General features: G+C 43.5%; 1 protein-coding gene across 3 annotated transcripts; it reads left to right on the plus strand.

Moving 5' to 3' along the window:
* The first annotated feature begins 6,691 nt into the window (after nt 1-6,691).
* pcgf5 (polycomb group ring finger 5) lies at nt 6,692-18,577 on the plus strand. Of its 3 annotated transcripts, XM_023327911.1 has the most exons (10): nt 6,692-7,045; nt 9,062-9,102; nt 9,924-10,449; nt 10,924-11,020; nt 11,105-11,160; nt 11,652-11,711; nt 11,785-11,942; nt 12,022-12,120; nt 12,797-12,886; nt 18,251-18,577. In XM_023327911.1, the coding sequence occupies exons 3-10, from the start codon at nt 10,335-10,337 to the stop codon at nt 18,296-18,298; spliced, it is 723 nt and encodes a 240-aa protein (XP_023183679.1). In that variant the 5' UTR covers nt 6,692-7,045; nt 9,062-9,102; nt 9,924-10,334; the 3' UTR covers nt 18,299-18,577. The 3 variants fall into 3 exon arrangements, with proteins under 3 accessions (XP_023183679.1, XP_023183678.1, XP_023183680.1); XM_023327910.1 differs by lacking the exon at nt 9,062-9,102; XM_023327912.1 differs by lacking the exons at nt 6,692-7,045; nt 9,062-9,102 and adding an exon at nt 7,052-7,867.
* Nucleotides 18,578-18,780: the final 203 nt, after the last annotated feature.

Below are 18,780 nucleotides of genomic sequence, written 5' to 3' on the forward strand. Positions count from 1 at the left end.
GGTCAGGCGATAAACCCTGAGGGATGTATCATTGGATTCTGTAATTATAAATAGGCCCCTGCAGAATCGCTCCCTGGAAATAAATCTAGTTTACTCTATTATTAGCAGCATAAATCCTCCAATCACCCAGAAATCCTGTTTGGCAGAAGAGGAAGGAGCTCCATGCGGGATTGGATGGAGGGTCTCTGAGCTGTTTATGAGGGTGAAGATAATCCTTCATTAAGAGACACCGTCCGATCGTAACTCACAGCATCAAAAAGCCTCCATCACATGTCTGAAGGAGCTCTGACAGCGAGGAAGATTCACATCTTCACTTTACCTTCAACAGCTTCTGATTTAACACAGAAAAATAACAAACTTTACATCAACAGCTGGAATAAAGTCGCTTTCTTTCTGTTGCAGATCTGCTGCTTCATGTTCCTGATGTTTAACTCAACAATACAATAAAAAAGAGTTCATGGTTGAATCAAGGCCTGGAAAGTGTGGAAGAAATCACTTTTGATTTAAATGATGAATTCCCACCTGAATTAACCAGACTTCCTAGACAAATGGACTGAAGTTGGATTATAGCAGACTGAACAAAGCTGCTGGAAATGCACCTTAAAAAGCAAACTACAAACCTCAGTCTGGGTTCGGTTGAACTGTGAACACCAAGTGGACCAGAGGCCGCTCCAAAAGCAAGAAGTGGATTGCAACACAAGGCATTCTGGGTAAAAGCAACCAAAACAAATGTGCTAGCCTAGCATTGCAGGGAGAAAAGCTTGTGCTTTTTTTTTTTTTAAGACTAAAGAGAAATCCTCCAACTGCTAAAATCTGACGCCACTTCATTTATGTTTCCATTTGGTGAAGAAGGAAGTTGCTCTCAGTGTCTTCAGAGGTTTTTGTGTTGTTTCCTTCAGTGGTTCTTGGTGCAGCGCCCCCACAGGCCAGGAGGGGAACAGGTTGGTTTGACTCAGAGCCACAGCAGCTGGAGGTGGATATAGGCATGGTCCTCAATCGAACCGAGTCTATAAGCTTCAGTGAATCACAGTTTGATTGAATAAACCAGACTTTCTGGGCAAACAAGCTCAGGTTGGATTAAAGCAAACTAAAACAGAACTGGTGTGATCAGTCGTTCTGCTTTTATTGATTTTAAACTCAAACTGTCTGAATTTGGTGATGATGATCTGTCCATCATCATCATCAGGGAGCCGATGAGTTTGTACATGCAGTGACAGAACGAGACGAAAGCATTCATCTATCAAGAGTCAGTCTGTTCAATGTCAGAGAAACTGGGCGTGTCTGATGAAGATCACATGTTCACATGCCATCATCCTCACAGTGGCAAAGGTCAAGAGCAGAGACAACACCTGCTGTAAACACACACACACACACACACACACACACACACACACACACACACACACACACACACACACACACACACACACACACACACACACACACACACACACACACCGTCTGTCCTGCTGTGAACCAGGCTGAACTGAGATCCAGACTCAAATGCTCTCATGTGGGTTCTGTGATCCTCCTCAGCTGCTGGTTAAACAGGTGGAGCTGGTTGATCCGGGTGGAGAGGAGTTCTCCTCAACGGCAGAACCAGCTCAGGTCGCCGTCGATCCCCGGGTTCAAGTTTAAAGACAGGAGACGACAGCTGGTCGCTACGGCGACCACAGAGGGATGGTGGAGGCGGAAAAGGCTTCTCATGTGACACCAGCAGACAATGCAGAGAGCGGTCAGCTGTTTGTCCAGCTGCAGGCCGATAACGGCCACTGGCCGACCCGTTCTCAGGAACAGACATGGTTCTGCGTTACTAATGCACGAGGAAAACGGACCAGCAGCAGGCTCTGCAGTTTGTTTTTAACAAAACAGCAGAGATCAGCTCTTACTTAAGCCTCATCATGTGACAGAATTACAGCAACTAGATAAAGTGAATGAACCAAACGCAGGCGGTGAGGTGTTGGGCTGCAGTGGTCGTTCAGGCTCCTCTACTCATCGTTTGGAGAAACAAACTGATGCCAGGAAAATTAGTTTGAACCAAATACATTTCTAAAAGTTTCATTCAGTCTGGAAAGCCATTTATCTGCGTTCATGGCAGGCTATGTTGTGGTGAATTAGGTGTAGCAGGATGTGTAACTTTGTAGCAAAAGAGAGGGGGAGGAGCACCAGAGTGATTGACAGCACTAAAACCCTCCTCCTGGCTCTGATTGGCGGTTTCTGACAGACTTGTACTTCTGCAGTTAGGAGCTCAATGTTTCATAGATTATCTGTCTTAAATTGTGTAGCAGTTATTTTTCCACCATTAACACGTTTAGCAGAGAGTACTGTTATTGATTGACAGCACTAAGACCCGCCTCCTGACTCTGATTGGTTGCTTTTGACCAGCTTAGGGAGGAGGTCGATCTTTTCACAGATAATCTGTCTCATAACAAACTGTCACAATGTGATGACAGTTTTAACAAACCTCTGCTGCAGAAATAAACTCTTTTCTGCTGTTTTAGCCAAAATCATATTATTATGTCCAAGTTTGCTGGACCACAACCGTGTATGACTCATGTTTACTAAATGTCAAAGTATTAACGTATTGCCTGAGCTGAAGGTGTTTTCAGTGATGTTGGATGAGTAGAAAGCTGAAAATGATGACAGAAGTGGAGGAATCTGTTTGTTTTGTGCTGATCCAGTGGATCTTAAAGCAGCCTGCATGTTTTCACCATGAACACATCTTTGGTCCAAACTACTGCAGTGATGAATGAGTTTCTGATCTGATCACACCCTGAAAACGATCCCAGTTTGGTATGTGCTGCAGCTCGGCTGCTGTTCACTTCGTTCTCAGGGGCCAACCTTCCTCCTGAGCTCTGGGCCCGTTCTGATCAGGAGGAGGGAACAAAACGGTGCAAAACGGGTAAGAAACCCTCACTACAGTGAAACAGCTTCACTCAGGAAGAACAGTGAAACTCAAGCACAGATAACAATGAGTCATCTGAAATGAAAGTACAACTGAGGATGAGTCAGACGGACGGAAGACTGGCAACCAGAAATTATGAAGCAAGGAAGAGAGGAGGACTGTGGAAAGGTTCAAAATGGAAGACGAAGGAGACGGAAAGAAGGATGAGAGGAAGAGACGGGCGAGTTTAAAGAGCAGAGAGAGACTGCAGCGGATCAGATGTGCAGGGAAGAGATGAGGGCTTGAGGAGGGGAATTCAAGAAGCAGTGGTCAGTAATTGTGGGGTTCAAAAGTTGATCCACATTCCTGCAGAGTGAGAATACAGAACAATGAGCAGAGAAAGGAGAATGGAGGACAGGCTGCTGGAGGAAATCAGAGACCTTCTCTTTTAATGCAGAATATCAGCAAACACTGGAAAAATGGCCACCAGGGTAGAGTTCTAAAACCAGAACCAATGCTGACCCAATAGAACCCGTCTCACATTCCCCAAAACCATCCTGATGATCCAACACTGCTGGGAAAATATTCTGATTGATGATGAACCAGAGGTACTTCCTGGAAGGTGTTGGTTCTGTTACATCTGGTGTAAAACAAACACAGCATTTCACAACCAGAACTTCATACTGCTGGTGGTGGCAGTATGATGATCTGGGACTACTGGCCAGCTTGCTGTAACCAGTGGAACCAGTACTTCTGCTCTCTGCCTGGAAATCCTGAAGCAGAAAGTTAAGTTGAGAGTGTTTCTCGTTTTAATCACATGTTGCTCCTCCTGTTTCCAGGCTCTGGTAGTGAAACAATTCAGTACAATTCAACTTTCTCTTTCAGGATTTTCTGGCAGTTAAACTCTTCTGTTTAATGTGACTTTAGCATGCTTGGGATTTGCACCAGATTAGAAAAGCAGTGTCAAAAATTCATGAAATCATGATTTTGGCGAGGCCTAGTCAAAGTATGGACTTACAGTATATCAGACTGAGATACTGTGGAATGAAATCAAAACGTCTGTTTACATTCCTCCATACCAGTAAAAGCTTTATTGGCAGTAACAAACACTGGTGGAAGAAACAGTTATCAAGAAGAAGCCGTAATAAAGTTCATCATGTTTTCATAATCTTAATATTTGTCTGATGGTTCGAAAAATTTATTTGTGAGAGTGTGAAATCTGTAAGGGGGCAAATACTTTCTCCAGCACCGATTATATAAATGACACAGTCCAGGCCTGAGCTTCAGTAAATATAACTTATGTCTCCATGTAGAGCAGATCTATGTAGAGCATTACACAATAGATCCAGCATGTGTTGCTGTGGGATTGAAATAAACTGATAAAAATACAGAGAGAAGAGACGGCTGCTGTCCTCGTCCCACAGCTGGATGTGTCCTCTCTGCTGTCCATGTCTTCCTGTCCATGTGTCCTCTCTGCTGTCCATGTCTTCCTGTCCATGTGTCCTCTCTGCTGTCCATGTCTTCCTGTCCATGTGTCCTCTCTGCTGTCCATGTCTTCCTGTCCATGTGTCCTCTCTGCTGTCCATGTCTTCCTGTCCATGTGTCCTCTCTGCTGTCCATGTCTTCCTGTCCATGTGTCCCGTCACGCCTGACATCCGGTCTGAATTCAAACTTCGAGCTTTTCTCCTCATTCAGACTCACATGAAGATCAACAGTTATCCTTTCAGTTGCTGCTAGTTGATCATTCATCGTTTCACATCTAGAGTCATCAAAGAATCAAACGAAACATCATGGATATTTTACAGTTCCCACAGTGGGACAGTGGTTACCATGGTGACACATTCCACTTCCCCATAACAAGGGGTCATATCCCACAGAGTGATGTCACTGAAGACTGTGTTTTCCCTCCAGTTGGCCCTCTTAAAGAGTCCGTTCTGGCCAAGAGGGCAGCAAATACAGGCTGGTCCGAGTGGAGGCTTTATTCTGACAGACACCAGAATGAAAACTGTTTTACTATAGAGACATTTCAGGCAAGATGAAACCCTGAACTCATTCTAATACTGAAGATGCTTTCATTTTAATCAGACGTCTCATTATTTACAGGAAGTTTTAAAAACCTTTCATTGACGACTCACAGGCACAAGAACCTGTCCACACAGTCGCAATGATCAAGGTAAGCTCAGGTGGGAGGGAAGACCGAACTGAAAAACCTCAGGTCACATGGAGGTCAAAGGGAACAGGGGCGCAGATCTGAGGGAGTGGGATTCAATAAGGAATCATGGTGCTGAGGCCCCAGAGAGCAACTAGGATGCTGGGAAAGATGTGGAGGCAGAAGAAGATCTGGATGACGACTCAGTGGGTCCAACAGAGACGAGGAAGTTCTGGAGGGTCTGATCTGGACAAACTAACCCAGAGCACAAAACATGGCTGCTAACCAAAACCATCAACAAGGAGCGCAGACAAGAGGCCCATGGTGACTCTGGAGGAGCTGCAGAGAGAAGATTAATTCTGTAAAAGTTTTGCTTTGTTTGACCCGTTAACGTGAGTGGTGGTTCCACAGTACATGAAGAACCAAATAGACCCACGGTCACTCCTTTTTCTGATTTAATGCTCCATGTGGAGAACTTCATGAACCCGGTGCTGAAATCCATTCCACAGGATTCTTGATCAGGTTCCAGTTTGGTATGAGATGTCAAACTCCAGGCCTGGAGGGCCGCTGCCCTGCAACGTTTATATGAGCCTCTGCTGCAGAACCTGAACAGAATAATTAGGTCATTAAGGTTCTGGAGAACTGATCCACACAAGGAGGTAATGAAGAAATTTCATTTCAGTGTTTTGTACCTGAGGCTCATCTAAAACCTGCAGGACAGCGACTGGAGGCCTGGAGTTTAACACCCTGAGTTAGACGGAAATGGGAGGAATCAATCAATCAATCAATCAATCAATCAATCAATCAATCAATCAATCAATCAATCAAATTTTATTTGTATAGCACATTTCAGCAGCAAGACGTTTCAAAGTGCTTTGAATCATATCAAACACAGAAACACAAAGCAATATAGAATCAATAATCAAAACGCAGCATTAAGTCATTAAGTCAAGGTCCATCAATAAATTTCTAATTGATTACGTTTCAAATACAATTCTAAACAAGTGGGTTTTGTAGTCGAGATATAAAAGAAGTCAGTGTTTCAGCTGTTTTACAGTTTTCTGGAAGTTTGTTCCAAACTGCATCTATGCAATTTGTGGTGCATAGATGCTGAAAGCTGCTTCTCCTCGTTTGGTTCTGGTTCTGGGGATGCAGAGCAGAACCAGAACCAGAACCTGAGAGGTCTGGAAGGTTGATACAACAACAGCAGATCTTTAATGTATTGTGGTTCTAAGCCGTTCAGTGATTTATAAACTAACAACAGTATTTTAAAGTTTATTCTTTGAGCTACAGGAACCAGTGGAGGGACTTTAAAACTGGTGTTATGTGCTCTATCTTCCTGGTTTTAGTCAGAACGCCAGCAGCAGCATTCTGGATCAGCTGCAGCTGTTTGATTAATTTGTTGGACAGACCTGTGAAGACGCTGTTGCAATAATCAATACGACTGAAGATGAAGGCATGGATGAGTTTCTCTAGATCTGGCTGAGACATTAGTCCTTTAATCCTGGAGATGTTCTTCAGGTGATAGAAGGCCGACTTTGTAACTGACTTAGGAATAATTATAAAGAAGTTAGAATAAAGAATAATACCAGATCTTTAATGGTTTTCTGTTTATTAGAAAATATTTGATTTGGATAAATTCAACATCAGAATAAAACAAACTGCATCACCAACCTGACCCAGAAGAAGATGAGCTGTGCTTCATCTCCTCACGGCAGATACAGCTTTATGTGTGTGTGTGTGTGTGCGGGCGTGTACGTGGTGTGTGTGTGTGTGTGTGTTGTGGCCGATAGTCACTGTTACACAATCGCTTTCAGTTTCCTCGCCCTGCCTGCCTGCCTAGTGGCTCCCCGCCCACCGCTGCTCTCTGCCTGCCTGACTGACTGACTGCTGGGCGGACTGGGGCAGAACCGAGCCGACCAGTTCCGTGTTCTGTCCTCCCACGGCGCACACGGGCCGGGCTGAAGTGAGCGGGACGCGTAGGCGGCGTCATGGTGGACGTCCCGGTGGAGGTGAGCCGCGTGTTTTTATTTCCTGATTATTTCTCATCTTATTCATCCTCTGACGTCGCCGCGTTCTGGACAAACTTTGACGTTGCCTGGCAGGCTGGACCTCCTCCTCTTCCTCCTCCTCCTCGTCTTCCTCTGCCCCCCCCACCATGCCCACCGAAACGCAAAGTGCGTTGCCGCGCACGCGCACGCGCACATGCGGGATCGCGATGCGTTCACGCAAATCGAGCTGCTTGGTTCCGTTTAAAGCCTGTGACGTCATCCTCCGTAACTTTTACCGTCCTCATTCGAGCGGCGCGCGCGAATCTGCGCGCGTGTACGGCGGCGGCGGATCCAGCAAAGGGTCAGCGCGGCGCGTGCACGTGTCGCATGTGTGTCACGGCGCAGCGCGGCGCCTGCTGATGTTGTTTTGACACAGATGACGTACAGCGTGACGCGCCTGAACGATGAGATAAGCAGTTCCACTCCGCGTGCGTGCATGCACGAAGGAGCAGGCAGGCGCACGCGCGCGTCGCTGGTTATTTGTGACGGACACCGAGGAGGATTCTGGGCTGGAGAAAAGATTCGGGGTAGTTTCTGGTAGCAGCAGAGTCAAACTGGCTGGATCCGGCTCTGCGGGAGGACCAGCGCCGCGCGCGCGCGCACACACCTGAGCAACACGCAGCGGCCGCGCGCGCACAGCAGCGGCACCTGACAGGAAAGTAGGACTGGGCTTCAATCTGACCTGACAGTACAGGAGGCTCAGATAGGCTGAGGGACTCTGACCCAGAGCGCTCCTGGTTGGACAGCTTCACCATGACACAGGCTGACGTCATCAATGAACAGGTGAAAACTTTCTGAGCGGTTCGGTTCCGAAAGTTTGGGCTTTTACGTTGCTGTAGTTATCAATAAGCCAATTAGATTCTCTTATTAGCAAATTCATGAAACTGTGAGGATTTTTTAATAATTAAATTCATTTATTCATCCATCAGGTCTAACTCCTGTTCATTTAACCAACAGTTCTGGTTTTGGTCATATTTCACCAGTTTCCACTCAACAGAACCAAACTAAAACATTTCAGAAATAAGAGCGTGTTGCCATGGTGCTTCTAGGAGTTTACAGGAAGGAACCTAAAAGGCCCACAATGCATTTCACCTTCCAGTTACAGTCACGCAGCTGCCTAAAAAAAGATGAAATAAATAGCTTTTATTGTCACATTCACTGTTACGACAATAATACTGCAAAATATTGTCACCAAAACCTACTTCATTCTGCAGATATCAGATGATCATTTAAAGCTTCTTTAGTGGCAGCCATGATGGATTCTCTGCTGAGTGATGTAAGAAGCAGAAAAGGCTCAGTTCATTTATAGCCCACAGCACTGCTGTCTTAATCCCACTTTAAAAAACAAAACAGACCAGAATTTAGCTAAACAAGCAGCTGGTGTGTAAAAATGATCAAACATATTAAAACCTTGTTGGAGGATGAGTGAGAACCAAATCAAACCTGAATGTGTCTGCTGTGCATCCTGTTGGAGATCTGAATCATTCTGGGTGGAACAGACTGGGAGTGATGGGAGTCTGGGTGTATCTCTGCTCTCTGGCCTGATTTAAACAAAAACTGCAAACACACCAATGTTTGGATACATAAAGTATTCATATGGAGATAAAATCAAAAGGTTTCTGCATATTTCACAAAGTCCAGCTTCCTGTGAGCCATTTGAACTTTGACCCCTGTTTCTGCTCTGCAGTCAGCTGAGCTGCGTTTCCTCTTCCTGTCACTGAAATCCAGTCTTTATCCACCTGGAGAATTTTGTAAATTTGTTAACACAGCATGACTGAAGATTTATCCTTTATATTTGAGTTTTTCCAGCAGATTCCCAGCCAGACTCGTTCTGTCTGCAGCTTCACTTCCCTCCTGGCTCTGGATCTTCTTGTCTCTTCCTATGATTTAGACTCCGGCTGGACTCGTGAAATAAATCAGTCTGTGGTAGAACTCGTTCGGTCTCTGACATTAATTGCTCTTCACTTTAATTTACAGCAAAGATCAGAGCAGAAATGGAGATGATTCACCAGGACGAGGTAAATAAAGTCAGCAGAGACGTTTCTGAGCTGTTAGACGGGTTTCGTTATGACGTTCTGCTCGGACACATTTACTAGCAATTAGGTGCAATAGAACCATCCAGTCCAGAGGAATGGGTCACGATCCGGTTTAAGGCTTGTTTGTGTGTGTGTGTGTGTGTGTGCAACTGGGACACTCAGCAGAATCCAGAATGGTTTTAAAAATCCCAAATTTCCTCTAACTGATCAAAGTGGGAATGAACTGGGATCGAGTCACGCAGTTCTCCTGCTACTTCCATAAACTAATGTTACTTTTTATAAACTGGAGAACTTTGAATATAACAAACATAATTTTGTTGTCTGTATATTTTTATTTCTAACTCAAATACATTAGGATTGAAACGATTAATTGGATGAATCAATTATTGTCAACTAATTGAGTAATTAATTAATCGTTAACTTGAGAATACAGACTAAAAAGAACAACACAGTAAGTAATAAGGTCAAAACAAAAAAAAAACTTTAATGCAACATATTTTGCATTTAAGATTAAAAACAATTCTGTACAAATTCTGTAAAGATAAATTTGCATTTTTATCCGATTAATCGATTAATCATCAGAATAATCAATAGAAAAATCAACTAGTAAAATAATTATTTGCAGCAATGAAATAACATCTTTTTTTGATTCCTTTTCTCAATATTGGATTCATGTTTATTTGTCTTTATAGACATGATTTAAATATTTAAAGATGTGAAATGAATCAGAATTTGCAGCTGGTGACTCATCAGATGGGAAACGGGTCAATCTGTTTTCTAAATGCTTGTTTTCGTCTCCTCAGGTGAGGTCAGTGAGAGGTTAAAGGTCAGCATCACCACCTCGTCCCGCTGGCTCCTCATTAGCTCACCTTTGACCCCTGACGGATTAAAAATGGCCTCCTGGCTGGGAGGTGAAGCTCGCCGAGTCGTCGTTTTCCCCGCTGAGGATCTGTGGAATGTGTCTGTGTGAAGGACAGAGACTCCAGAGGAATTTTCTCGGTGCTTTGGTGACGATGGAATAACTTCTGAGTGGATTGTGCCGTTTGCTGAACTTCAGGCTCATTATGGAGCAGGACTTCATACAGTAGGACCTTTGACCCGCTCTGCTGCTCGTTACGCTCACTGCGCTTTCATTTCTGACTCTGCTGCTGTGAATGGACCTCCGAGTCTCCTAACGTTAGGAGGAGACTCCAGACACACAGAAAACTACAAATATGGCCGCCACGGGACGGAAGCACTTGGTAAAAGATTTCAACCATTTCATCACCTGCTACCTGTGCCGAGGTTACCTGATCAAACCGACCACAGTCACTGAGTGCCTGCACACCTGTGAGTAAACGTCAACTTCCTGTTCCCTCAGCTTCAGCTTCCTGTTCCCTCAGCTTCAGCTTCCTGTTCCCTCAGGTCACATGTTTATGGTTCATAAAGTCAGAACCCATCTGGCAGCTGAAGTAGGGAGGAGAATAGTTCCTTAAAATTTTGCATAGATTTATCTAAACCATAATATTTCTGAAGTTTGAGATTCTTTAGGAAAGTCTGGATCACATGAAATTTAGTAACTTGTGATCCTTCACCATTTCTTCATTAGAGGTTTGAGGAAGTATTTACAAGTTGGAAGTGTAATGACTGGTCTTTGACTAGGACCTTTTAAAGGTGGTAGGTTGTTATAGCTGCCTTTTTGTCAGCAGACCTCACAGCTCCGGGTTTGTCCAGTATGTCAGAGACGTGGCATCATGTGATTGGATGTCGTATCTAAGCTGATCTCACCTGCTGCTGATTTTCCTGAACCGCTGTGTCTTGCAGTCTGTAAGAGCTGCATCGTGCAGCACTTTGAGGAGAGCAATGACTGTCCTAAATGTGGCATCCAGGTCCATGAGACCAACCCACTGGAGATGCTGAGGTGGGATTCTCCTCTGATCCGGTATTTATCTGTTCTTTCTGCCGGACCTGGTTCTGTAACGTTTGTCCCTCTCTCTGGTCTCAGGCTGGACAACACCCTGGAGGAGATCATCTTCAAGCTGGTGCCCGGACTCAGAGAAAGTGAGTCTGTCAGATGTTTCCACCTGCCTCTGCAGATTGTTTGGGATAACAGGACCAGATGAGGAAGTTAGAGAGATTCACATTGTCAGTTTCATGAACTATTACAATATCAGTTCTGATCTGAGGTAGGAAACACAAACCAGAGACGAAGTCCATCCACTGTCTCATGTCTGGAGGACATCGTCCCTGAAGTCCTTCATCCATCGTCCTCTGTAGAAATTCAGACATAATCCTTCTGAGATGAACGGAGCAAAAGTTTTTTCTCTGAGGTTCATGTTTCTGACAGGATAATTCAAGGCAACATGTCGACCTTTATGAGGAACTCTTCTTCTACTGTTGGTTGAACTGAAACTGAAATTGCCAAAGCTATAAAAAGATCTGAAAGTTTTTTTTTTTTGTTATTTCTGTCAGATGCTTTCCTTATTTTTATCCCTTCGAATCGTTTTGTCTGATGTTTTCCTGTAAATGTTTGTTTTGTTGCTGTGAGCCAGAAGAGGAACAGCAGGAACTGGACTTCTGGAAGAAGAACCAGCCGAAGGAGAACGGCCAAGGTAGGCCGGGTCCGTTTCCCTGGCGAAACAGAACTCCTCTTCATCCTCACCCCTGACCCGTCTTTGTGTCCAGAGAGGCTGCGGTGTCTTCCTGATGGCGGCGCCTCTGGCTGCGCCGATGACGATGGTGAGGGCGGTGAAGATGGAGACTACCACAGGAGCGACCCTCAGATCGCCATCTGCCTGGACTGCCTGCACAACGCGGGGCAGTCCGGGGAGAGCAGCGTGACGGTGAGCGGCTCCTCACGCTGGAACGTCTGACCTTTAACCTGACGGCCCTTTAACTCACCGCTCTGTTCCTGTCAACCAGGACCTGATGAAGAGGTTCATCCGCTGCTCCAGCAGGGTTACCGTGGGAACCATCAAGAAGTTCCTCAGTCTTAAACTCAAGCTGCCGAGCTCTTATGAGGTCAGCTCCAGTTTTCTTCTTCTGCACCTCGTTTAAACTTCCTTAAATCATCTAAAAGGAAAAGAAAGATTAAGAATCTGAAATGTGGAAATCATAGTGCAGAAAGTTTTGGGCGTCTGTAACAGAAACGTCTGTAAGTTTGTTGTTTCAAACGAGTTTAAAACAGTTTAAGAGCAACTGATCAGGTTCAGGCCAGTTTTCTGGAACTTCCATGGTGCATTCAGGGACCTTGCTGGTGAATCGTCTTGGTTACTTTCTGGAGCCTCCAGGTTTACTTTCCTGAAACTTACAGAGTAACCTTCTGGGTTTCATGGGTTACATTAACTTAGAGGTAAAACTTTAAGGTCTAGAAAAGTAACAGGTTACATCATGTTACAGCTCAGTGCCTGATGGTAACCTGTAAGTGTTTAAGAACGCTTTGAGCTCCTAGAAATAACCTGGAAACCCTGGAAACTAAAAGTAATATTTAAATTTAAGTCACTGATTCCTGTCAGCCAGGATAAAACGGCTCCTTCCTGCTGACTGATCAGAAACCAGACACCCTCACTCGTTAGCATATTCAGAGCAGCCTCCCACTCGTGACCTCAACAAACTTCCCCTCTCCTCATCTTTCTCGTGATTAACCCTCCAGCCAGCCTTTTTTGACTCAGACTCTCACTGATCTCTGTTCTTCCAGCTGGATGTGCTCTGCAACGGAGAAATCATGGGCAGAGATCACACCCTGGAGTTCATCTACATGACCCGGTGGCGGCTGCACGGAGAGAACGTAAGCCAGTCTCCTTCACTTCCTGTTCAGCCGACCGCGTCTGCATGCACGTGCAAACGCATTAATTATCAGGAAGGCGTTTATCTGTGCACTGTGGAGCTAGAGGCTGCAGGAGTTTGATCTGAGTTCGAGGCGTTAAGTGAAAGTTTGTGGGGATGCAGGCGGAAGTTACCGGATGGTTGTGGGTCTGGGTTTGAGTGGAAGAGGAACAGTTGCTGTCTGACTGACTTCTCTGTTTTAGCAGGAACTACAGTTTGATTCTGACTGTAAATTCAGTCATACTACAGATATTACAGCTGCTGCTAGAAAGTCCAGATCCTGCAGCAGAAACTGGAACCTGTAGAACATTACTCATAAACGAGTAGTTTTAGTTTTCTCACAGGAGCAACGCATCAGAATAACCAGCAACTACCAGACTCTGTATGGTAGTTACATTTACTCAGTTACATTTACTGAAGTAACTTGTTTGAAAACAAAATATTATCATTATGGAGATTATTTTACTCATGTACCCACTGAATTAAGAACAAACAAACAAACATGTTTTAACTAAAACCTTACCAGATATAGACACACACCTGCAGTTTTCTAAAAGTTTCATAAGTTTTATGTTGGAAGAAACTGATTTGGAAAAATGTTCTTTTGCCTGATTATGTTATTTTTTGTTACTTGTATGAATTATTATAATTTTGGTGCTTAAAATACCAAAATTTCCACCTAACTTTGTATTTTGATTGTATCATTTTTTAAATATTAAATAATTGATCATTTGATCAGTTATGCATTTTGAATGGTTACTTTTTACTTAAGAAAAAATCAGTTGAAGTTGTTTTACTCTAATTTAAGTATAATTTTTGGGTACTCCTCCCTCTGAGAATAACAACAGGTCAGCAGGACCGTCTATATTACGCTTAAATCAAAGTATCTGTCAGCTACAGGGCCTTAAAATGAGCTGACTCAACTCTGGATCAGGTCCAAGTTAGACAATTAGACAAAAGCTTCGTGCCTGGATGGAGATGGTTTAAAACTTTTGCACAGGTCTGCGTTACGAATGAAGCCTGTTAGAGATGTGGGCTGCTGGTTGAGGGTAACTACGCTGTGCAGACAGCTGTGCCTGCAGGGGGCAGCAGATCCCGGGCCCGTCAGCTCCAGCTGTGGCCTCATGGATGTTACGTAACTCCCACTAATGGATCCCTTCCTCAGATCCAGAAAAAAATGTTCCACCTGATTATTCAGTCGACCGGTTCCAGGATGATCCAGTTTGGACTCCTGACACCGACCTGACTGGACCTCAGTAATGGAACCCAGTCAGGTTAAAATGCTGGGAGTGTGTGATGTGTGTAACCATGTGAAAACTGAAAAAATGTCAGAAAAGACAGTTTTCACAGGGATCAGAGACAACAGTGGATATTTAAAATTATATTCAGTTCAAATTTACAACAAATGTCGTCTGGAAGAACTTCACCAAAAAAGTCATTTAAATTCCAATCAGACATTCATCCTGGTTATAAAACAAACATTAAGTTCAGTTAATTATTCAAATTAGTTTTGAGTTATTGAATTGCAGCATCCAGTCCTCCTGGACCAGCAGGGGGCGACAGAAGAAAACCACTACCACTGTTTCTATGTGCTCTAAAAAGCTCTAGAAACATTATTAATATAGATCAAACACCAAATATATCTTAACATGCACTAATGTCCTCTGTAGAAACCATCTACCGTTTTCCTTTTCTCCACTGTTAGAGGTTCAGCCAATCAGTGTCAAGGAAAATGAATGACGCTTCTGGATTGGCTGCTTTGTAACCACCAGCCAATAGCGTAGCAAGTAGCATCCAATATTTCACATGAACTTTATAAAAAATGTGTGAATAACTGGAAATTAACGGCTGATTAACTCAGTGAGTCTGTGAAAAAAAACTATCCTCATCTGAAAGTGAGAATCTGGATGATGTCAGTGATCCTACTGTACGTACGGTAAAGGTGAGACTGGATGCACTTCCTGTGTTCTTACAGGTTTAGTTTTCTTATCGATTCATCAGGATTCAGGTTGCAGCTTCTCAGTTAGAACAACAATAAATAAATTCATTAATTTAACCTGGTTTCCTTTCTTTGGGTCTGGAATCAATACGGGATAAAGAGAAATCAGTAATTATCCATTTGAAGCAGGGGAGCCCAGAGTGGGTCCTGGAGGCCCGGCATCCTGCATGTTTCAGTCTCTCACCAACAACCTTCTCAGCAGGTTAATGTTCTTCTTAGGCCTCTAACGAGCCATCATTTGATCCAGGTGTGTTAAACCAGGGAGAGACTAAAACATGCAGGATGCCGGGCCTGGAGGGCCCACTTTGGGGACCCATGCTTTGAAGGAACATGTACTGTGTTTGGCCCGGTTCTGCCAGAACAAGAAGCCCAATCCTCACTGGTCCAGTGGATCAGGCTTTAGTTTGGCTGGTTAAGGTAAATATGATGAAATGATTTTAATTCATTAATTAAGTCAGAAGCTTCGTCCCCTTCGTCCGCCCACCTCCCTGATGCAGCACCAGAACCAGAACCAGGAATCAGACTTCAGACTTATTTACGTTCCAAACGCTGAGTCATCAACATTAGACCAAGTCATTATTTTTAGCTCCGGTTTGATGCTGCAGATAATGTAAGGAGAGTGACAGAGATGAGAACCCAGGTCAGATTATTTCTGCCTAAAATAATCTGATTGTAACGTTCAGAGGAAAACTGTAGCAGAAATGTCATGTAAAAACCGTAACATTTATTAAAAAACCATTTCAGCCAGATCCAATCAGGGCGGGTCGCTCACCGTTGTTTTATGAGAAAATGTTGCTGCATAAACATCATCCAGTATAATGTATCGCCAGCTGCACTTTGTTGAAGATCATATTTCTGAAAAGTTTTCACACCCTTCAAATGTTTCTATGAGAGACCAGAATAAATGAACCTGGACCGCACACCTGGGAAACAAAGCAAATGGAAGAAAAACATGAGAAAAGAGAACAAAGTTAAAATATCTGTTTGGATAACTTTTCACTCCCTTAAACTAAAACCAGAACCAGAACCAGACTGTGGTCCAGCGTTCAGCCTTCTTTTGTCCCAATTCTGGACTTTTTAAAACCAGCCTTAAGGTTCTCCAGGTTTGAGACGGTGACACAGTTATCTAATATCCAACAGATTTAGTTCTGATCCAACAGATTTAGTTCTGATCCAACAGATCCAGTTCTGATCCAACAGATTTAGCTCTGATCTCCAGGTTTTTCTCTGTCATGAAGTCGTTCAGTTTCAGTTCTGTTTGTGTCTCAGTTCTGAAGTCTCTGGACTCTGAGGTTTATGGAGAACGAGAGTCAGAGACCCAGAGGCTCGGTGAGACCCGGATCAGACCCGGATCAGACTCGGTTCTGTTTCCTGGGAGGAATGAGGCAGAAGGACGGTGGAGCAGCTGTGTGACATCCTCAGCAGCAGTGTTGTATAAAATACTGAAATCTCAGAGTCAAGTAAAAGTACCTCTCCAAAATACGACTTTGGTAAAAGTCCAAGTCACTGACTGAAATGTTACTTGAGTTAAAGTCTTAAAGTATCTGAAACTTCTTGTACTTAAGTATGGAAATTACTGTAAAAATGGATGTACTCAAGTAATGTAATGAAAAGTACAAGTAAAAAGTAAAACAAAGCAAATGCAGTTTGAATGACATTTTTTATATTTTGGTAAACTTGTCAAATACACTTAAAATAATGTACCCAACCAAGTGCAGGCAAAATTAAACCTGCAGGCATCATTTAGTTAAGAAAATTAGGTGCTTTACCTATAGCACAAGGTTAACTTAACCTGCTTTACAACTGAACCAGCTTCTTAGTAAACCCTCCAGGACAGAAAATACAAAGTTTTTGTAAGCCTTAAGTTTTCCCTTCAAGTAAGGTCAGTGCTGAAAATGAGAAAAATAAATAGTACAGAAAATGCGGCCAACATGAAGAAAAAGATCTGTTACGATTACTCTACTTCACAAATCAGTGAATCAGTCAATGCTACAGTCAGTAGGTGGTGCACACAACTGGTCGTTATGCAAAAGAAAAAAAGAATTGGGAGGGAAATGCAGCTTATTGGCATCTGTAAACCTGGTTTTGAACTTGCATGCCTTTCCTATATTCGTTAAATTTAGTCTAAATTGCTATCGCTATGGCTTCTGTCCCCCTTGAACAGAGGAGTCTAGGTAGCCTGATACAGTCAACATTAGGCCTCAGCTAAATACACCACGTGTGGAACTGAAACAATGCCAAACAAAGTTCATTTATGGTCAACGTTTCACAATACAGTAGTGCCTAGTGACCAAGCTATAGTTACTGACACAGGAGGATTATAACCATTTCATAAGACGTTACCTCGATGTGTTTCTTCAAGTTGGACGGGGAGTTTTTGTAAGATAGAATTTCCACATCTTCAGGCAGGAATAACATAAACTGCATGCGGTACGACGAATTTTTAACACCCACGAAAGAGTATATTGTGTTTAAATAAGGCCATGGGCTCTCATCACCAGCTGGTGGTTCTCCTGGAGCCGTGTCCGACGTAGTTGCAGTCGTTGTGGTCTCCGTCTCCTCCTCCATGTGACTGCTGCTGATTGCGAGACTTGCTTTGTGTTTAATGGGAGAAGCGAAACAGGTGTATCCTATTGGAGGTGATGAACAAGCCCAGGCAAGTAGGCTACCGACTTTGTTCGGTAGCCTGCTTGCTACTTGCTAATCAGTAGGTGGGATCAAAACACTTGCGTTTCTCTCTCTCGCTTTTTTGTAACGAGTAACTAAACCACACATTGAAAATGTATCGGAGTAAAAGTACGCAATTAAGTTCGGAAATATAGTGAAGTAAAAGTGAAAGTCATCAAAAATTTTCATACTCCAGGAAAGTATGAAGTACTCCAAAATATACTTAAGTAAAGTAGTGAAGTATTTTTACTTCGTTACTATACAACACTGCTCAGCAGAGACTGCACTGAAACATGGCGGCAGATCCTCATCGTCTGCGCTAGGCTAACGCGGCATTTAGCTGAAGCTAATGCTAATGCACTATGCGAACATGTTACTTAGCGGAAGCTAATGCTACAACGCTATGCTAACATCGTGCTTAGCGGAAGTTACATCTGAGTTTCCCCACTGAGGGACAATAAAAGGTCAATTCCATGATGCTACGGCTCTGAATACGAGTATTAATCATTTTAAATGTTTCCTTTTTTAGTAAAAGTTATTAATAAATGACATCCTGACCACAAACTACAGCAGTGGTTTTCTAATGATGTTTTTTTTTCAACCCAAATATTGATTTTATTCCTCCAACATTTTCTCCCTCTCTCCTGTCGGTCCTCTCAGACGTATCCGATGGTTCTGGAGTACCGGCCGCGGATCGACTTCGGCTGAGCAGGAGGACCACAAACACGCATCCATACAACGTCTCCACACCGACACATAAACGCCTAAAAGTGCAGATAAAGAGAGATTTAGATGTATTTTTGTACAGCCAATGATGAAGTGCTTCTGTTGTTGCGTTGAAAGGCCTTTATGCTACATAGAATAATATATGCTATAATATATGCTATTTTTAAATGTACGTCCCTGTGCCTAAAATCCTGTTTGGAACGATCATATCTCCAGTTTGCCTGTCTAACTAACTGTAGATTAAATGTTGATTTTCTACTGCTTTGTCTCCATTTATTGGTTTTATTCTTCCTGAAATAATCAGTGAAACAAAGTTTGTGCTGTGAAGCTCCAAAGGAAGCTCTCCCTGCCAGCTGTTTCTGTCCCGGTTGGACTTAATCAGGACAAACGTCCTGCTGGGTCTGTCTGACTCTGACTGATCTGATGCCCTTCAGAGGAACACAAAACATTAAAGGCTGAGAAAA

The sequence above is a fragment of the Xiphophorus maculatus genome, chromosome 22 (genome assembly GCF_002775205.1).
Source record: "Xiphophorus maculatus strain JP 163 A chromosome 22, X_maculatus-5.0-male, whole genome shotgun sequence".
NCBI lineage: Eukaryota > Metazoa > Chordata > Actinopteri > Cyprinodontiformes > Poeciliidae > Xiphophorus > Xiphophorus maculatus.